General features: G+C 34.3%; 1 protein-coding gene across 5 annotated transcripts in view; it reads right to left on the bottom strand.

Moving 5' to 3' along the window:
- Positions 1–863: 863 nt before the first annotated feature.
- Positions 864–6,000, bottom strand: part of TAB2 (TGF-beta activated kinase 1 (MAP3K7) binding protein 2) — a 90,800-nt gene continuing 85,663 nt past the window's right edge. For 3 of the 5 annotated variants that reach the window (XM_031935563.1, XM_031935564.1, XM_023188437.3), the window contains one exon: positions 868–2,912. In XM_031935563.1, coding sequence (XP_031791423.1) covers positions 2,770–2,912 — 143 coding nt within the window. In that variant the 3' untranslated portion in view covers positions 868–2,769. Of the gene's footprint in view, positions 2,913–6,000 lie in introns of all 5 variants that reach the window. The other 2 variants (XM_023188438.2, XM_023188435.1) reach the window with 1 other exon arrangement.

The raw sequence follows: 6,000 nt of genomic DNA, 5'->3' as shown, positions 1-6,000 counted from the left end.
TCGCTATTTATAGCTGCTTTAATTAAATAGGTTTAAAGCTAACAATGAGTTTTGGACTACCCGTGGAGCTGATTTTCTGCATGATTTCCCCAATATAAAGTTAATTAATATTAGATCAAAGGCGACACAGGTTGGTCATTTAAACAAAAATTTTAAAACTAAAATTTCAAATTTTTTTCCCATAAATATCCGCAATGTAACACACATCTTTGTCTAAAGTATTAGTAGTCACAGGAGGTATTTGGCTGACATTTTGTTAATATAAAAATTTTCCTGAGAAGTCTAGTTTACATGAACTGCCAATTCCTCTACCCCCGAACCCCAAATGACCAACATGTCCAGTCCTCATATTCATTGACAAAGAGTACTTCCTTCCTATTAAGTTTAAAAGATCACTTAAGGAAGACCTTTCTACAAATGCATCATGGCGAGATCAGCAAATGCTAGTTTGTTCTTTTCAGCCCGAGAAAAACACCTGAGTTTTTGTAATTTTTTGAAAACTGTAAATATAAAAGGTCTCTTCAAGAGAAGCACCACCATCCTCATGACCTGCATTATACATCAAGGGACAGAACTAATATTAACTAAGTGTTAACTTCAGGTTAAATGGTCCAATAAATCACATTTGTCTTTAACAATGGAGTAAGTTTTGAAAAATCCAAAGGAAATTAAAGGGAAAGCTATCACCAACTATGAAAAAAGAAGTCTAGGGAAACTGATAAAAATACTCCAAGAAATGCAGCTGAATGTCATAATATCACAAGGAGACTCTAGAGAAGTTTCCTCTGATTTCCATTAATGTTTAAATGATCTGATGTATAAATTATCTCCTGTCCCAAAAACTGAAAACAAGTCACAAAATCCACATTAGAATATGTTTTTTAATTTTTATAAATAACTTATCTGTTACAAAGATAGTTTACCCAGCTAAATCACAAAACCATCAACTCAAGATATCCAAATTACGTTTTATTAATAAAACAAGTAAAAACTGATTTATCAATCTTCACATAGAACTGCAGATGAAGCTGAAAAACAAGGCCTATTTTTAAAATAAAATGCATCAAACCTAAGGGCTTTGGGTCTACGGTTTAATTACCTAGGATTGTCTTATTTCTTCCCATATACACAATGCAAAGCCTGAAAGTTAAGGCTCCGACATTCATAGAGATCAACTTTAATAATCCCATTTAAAACACAGCCACTTGCAAACATTTACAGTGGGTGATAGTCTATATTATCTTCCATCCTTTGCTCTATTTCAGCACTTCCCTTAGCCCCATTCTAAGCACTCATATAATTTCATAATTCTGTCTTTTTAAATGCATACTGTTATTTTTTTCTTGATTTCATTTAGTTATATACATTCCTGATCATCTGAATATTTATTTTCCTTACAAAAATATATCATCAAAATAAAGAGATGCTTGAGGTTGCTTCAGTGTTCAAGTTTGCTTGTTTTTCTTTTTTTCCAGCTTTTCTTCAGTTGTCCTAAATATGGCTAGCCTTGTTTTATAAATACACATGATACTGTCATCAAGTCAGGATTAGAAATGGACTGCCCCAACAGTAAAGCATTTAAACTTCTCTCCAAAAAAAGGGCTGTAGGTACTGCTGCTGTTGCTGGTTTTGAGACTGTACTTTCCCAATAACAATCGCTTGTGCAAGTTCTGTGGGACACCAAGCAGATGAAGTTTAACCTTGTTGTTCTGTCAGTGGGTTAAAAATATCTTTTGTTTTAAGCTTCCCTGTGGAAGAAAAAACACTGTGTTGTGTCAGCCACTGCTCAAGTCAGTATTTAATGTGACCTACAGACATCACTTCTGTAATATCATCTGCAATTCACTGTGCAGCATCTCCCTGTCTTCAAACAACATTGGAACTTACGAGGGCAAAGTACAGAATAAGTAGAGGAAAGTTATTCTGTGCATAGTTTCATCTCATTAATGCTTTTTTATTTTAAGGCATTGTTCCTCTCAGGTAAGGCGTAAAAAGGGACATGATCGTGCTTAATTACTAAAAGGAAAAAAGAAAATTAGTTAACAAAAGGCTATTACACTATACATATAGAAATATAAGAAAATAATCAAGAAGAAAAGAAATCACTTAAAGCAGACTCGAGAGATCTGTACAGTAGGAAAAGCTTTGGGGTATTTCACTGCACATTTGTACAGACAATGCATGCTGCTTTCCTTTGCATCTTTAGCCCCTAGATGCTGGCTTCACAGAGTGGAGACGTGTTCAGGGAAGACAAAGACAAGGCCAAGAGTACCACAGATTTCTGAAGTTCTTCCCCTATCCAATGGCACTATGCGGCAGCAAACAGTTCTTAAATAGTTAAACCTTGTTCCTTTTCTTCATGTATGTAGTGTTTCACTGAAAGCTTTACAAATAAAACAAGCTATCATTCTATTCCTTCCTCCTGTCAAAATTCAGTAGTGACATGAGGGGAAAAAAGTATTGGGAACACCTAGGCGTTAACATATTGAGAATTATCCATAATGGGATACCGGTAACACTGTACACAGTTAGGCAGTGGGCAACCAAGTCTTTCAGCAGATTACTTTTCATGTGATGAATTTCAACTGCTCATGACATTATACTGAGGTATTATTAGCTCTGTGGACCGACATTTAACATTAGCACAACACCATCTTGTCACACCTTCAATTTGACAAAATCCTATGTAGCAGTGAAACTTTTTCCCGATGACAGACAAGTTTCTTGAAATTTAGATGTGGTTTTAGAGAAGATACAGGGCCATTTGGCTCAGAAATGCCTGGGCATCTCACACTGTTCACAGCGAATTAAGGCTGGATGGTTCAAAAAAGTACAGGCAGTACAATTCCACTGAGCTCCCTCATCATCTTCTGTGTCTTGAGTCTTTGGTGTTTTGATGATGGACCTTTGATCTGTAAGAAAGAAAAGAAATTATTTTATAAGAAATCACAAAGTCTAGAAAATTAGACAACTTTAAACACCATTTGTAGTGCACAGCCTGAGGCAGCTTGCTCCCTAAATGAGGCATCTAGCTGAAACTGACACACATGCTTGATCCCTACCAACCCCTATCGAGTTGGCACTTCTCCCTCTGGGAAATACAACATGAACATGATGTAATCACCTCCATGTCTCCTTAAAGGAGAAAACAGCATCATTATCTCTAATTTATAGTCGAAGAAAGGGTATCTAATTGCAAAGATTCCCATAACACTACTCAAGATTGTAAAAAAGGTGTCCTGCTGCAAAACAATACTGTCAGTGCACATAAGTCTCTAATTAAAGTTAGAGTTTCGTTTCCCACTGCAGTAGTATTTATATTTGTTTTCTACCAGAAAGGGAAGTTTTTTTGTTAATTCATGCTCTCTATCTGCTAAAAATGTAAGCCTTGGATGACACAAATAAAATATAAACTAGCATCTAACATCTTATCCACAGACTCTGGAGAAGTAAATCTATATAAAAATTTTACCATACTTTATGTTTAAAAATCACATTTGGTATGGTAGAGTAGAAAGAACACTAGAATTGACAGTTGTGAGAATGGAGTTCTGTTCCAGGTTCTGCTACTAATTCCTGAATATTTTGCTCCGTGATCTCAGATAAATCATATACATTCTAGGTCTCTTTGTTTCTTACTTATAAAATAAAGGTCACTGGAACTCTAAGAGACCAATGTTCTAGAATGTTTATATGGATAGTGGTATCTTAAATACAGAAAATAATTATATTCCTCAAAGATTGTCTCTAACAAGCGATCACATTTATAAAACTACTTTTAAAAATTTGGGTCCCACAATGAAATTAGAACAGTATTCCCACGAATTAATTTTGGGAGGTTTAAAGTAAAAGGAGTATGCATTGTTGAATTTTTCTTGTCAAGGTTATTAATTCGAAGCATCAAACCTATGTTAAAACAATGTATATGAATATGCAAATTCTACTTACCCTACTGATATCTTTTCTATTTTAAAAGAGAGACATTGTAACAAGTAGATAAAAATATAGAAGTCAAATTTTATGACAAATTTTAAATAATTAAATGATACTTGGTACTCTGTATCCCTTTAGCAACACCTTTCTTATTCATTATATAGAAATTTTCTTGCTAAGTCCTCAACTTTAGGTGTTGGCTTTCCATTGTCATAATTTTTGCCACATGCATAACCAACTTGAATAGTATTTATACAGTATTTTCCACAAACTGAATAATTTTAAAACAAACATCGAATTAAGTCTTATCCTAAGTAAAAATATCTAAAAAAATCAAGGATCTGACAATACCAGTTACTATGCCCTGAAACACATGAAAAGAAATACATTTTTAAAAACTTTGACTTTTTACCATGTAAAATCATTTCACATTCCACATCTGGGAAACATTTTACAGAATAATTGTTTTAATCTGGGGATCCATCCTACTTATTAGAATTTTGGTCTCAGGCATTAGAAAACACTTTCACCTAGCACGTTTTTAGTAAAACCTTGTTGATTCTGTTTAACCGCAAAGGTTAAAATTTCAGGAAGAGTGACCATAAAGAAGTACCTTTTTACACTTCAATGTATTATTAAATGCCAGCATATTTTTCATTATTTAAGTAATATCTAAGGCAATCAATAAGGGATCTATAAATTTTTTTTTAATGAAAAATCTCCAATGGTTTTCTTATAAACTCACTTGGTACTTAGAATTATGAATTTTTTTTTAAAATTAGAGGTGTTTGGAAACTAAATCACCAAAAAATTGGAAAAAAGAGGAAATTAGATCACAAATAATGGTCTAAACACATTTAATTTTAGCTGTTAAAAAAATCTCTATATTGTGAAGCAGAACTGACTTCAAGGACTAAATAAATTTCTATTCATGAAGTTAATGTGTATTTTAGCCTTACTGCAAAAAATTACTGATTCCTTATTTCTCCCAAAACAGCCGGCATACAAACTTCTATCATTCATGTAAAAACTTTTAAGTAATGGATGTTTTTATTGGACCTTTCGTATTTATTATGGAAAATTTCAAACATATATAAAAGTAGAGAGGATAGCAAAATGAACCTGTACATGTACTCATCCTACTTCAACAACTGTCAAGACCAATTTTATTTCACTTATGTGAAATAACAGATTATTATTAATCTGAAGTAACAGATTATGTTGAAGCAAAACAGGAAACCTTTCTTAAAATTCTTATTTTTCAAAAAGAGTAGGAAGATTGTATTAAGGAAACTCAGTGTCTGAAATACACATCTTGCGTATTTTTTAAAGAGTTAGTGCTTATACCGCTGTCATCTCTATTGCTTTATTCAATTAACAACCAAATAGCATCTAGTCTCTGAACATTTGCTTACTGTGTCAAATGCCCTAATCTCACTCTGATCCTCTGTAATAACTGTTCATAGTATTCTAGCTAGATTTAAAAACATTTAAATAAAATACGAGGACAGATAAATAAAATATGCCTAATTATACATAAAAATGCAGGCGGCTGGGTGCGGTGGCTCAAGCCTGTGATCCCAGCACTTTGGGAGGCAGAGGCGGGTGGATCACCTGAGGTCAGGAGTTCGAGACCAGCTTGACCAACATGGAGAAACCCTGTCTCTACGAAAAATACAAAATTAGCTGGGCACGGTGGCGCATGCCTGTAGTCCCAGCTACTCAGGAGGCTGAGGCAGGAGAATGGCTTGAACCTGGGAGGCAGAGGTTGCAGTGAGCCGAGATCGTGCCATTGAACTCCAGCCTGGGCAACAAGAGCTGAAACTTTGTCTCAAAAAAATAAAAAATAAAACCAACAACAAAAAAATGAAGGAGTAGAGAGAGCACAATAAATGAGAATGTGAAAGGAGAATGTGAAAATTCTTGTAACAAAGTGCAGACCAGTAATATACTAGTTCTTCCTTGTTCCCATTTCTTTTTCTTTTCCTGCAATAAAACTTTATTGACAAAAACAGATGGCAGGCTGGATTTGGTCCATGGGTCACTGTTTGCCAGCCGCTCGTCTAA

Source organism: Piliocolobus tephrosceles, chromosome 5 (assembly GCF_002776525.5).
Source record: "Piliocolobus tephrosceles isolate RC106 chromosome 5, ASM277652v3, whole genome shotgun sequence".
Taxonomy (NCBI): Eukaryota; Metazoa; Chordata; class Mammalia; order Primates; family Cercopithecidae; genus Piliocolobus; species Piliocolobus tephrosceles.
The sequence above is the reverse complement of the archived record's forward strand: the minus strand, read 5'-3'. Positions and strand labels throughout refer to the sequence as shown.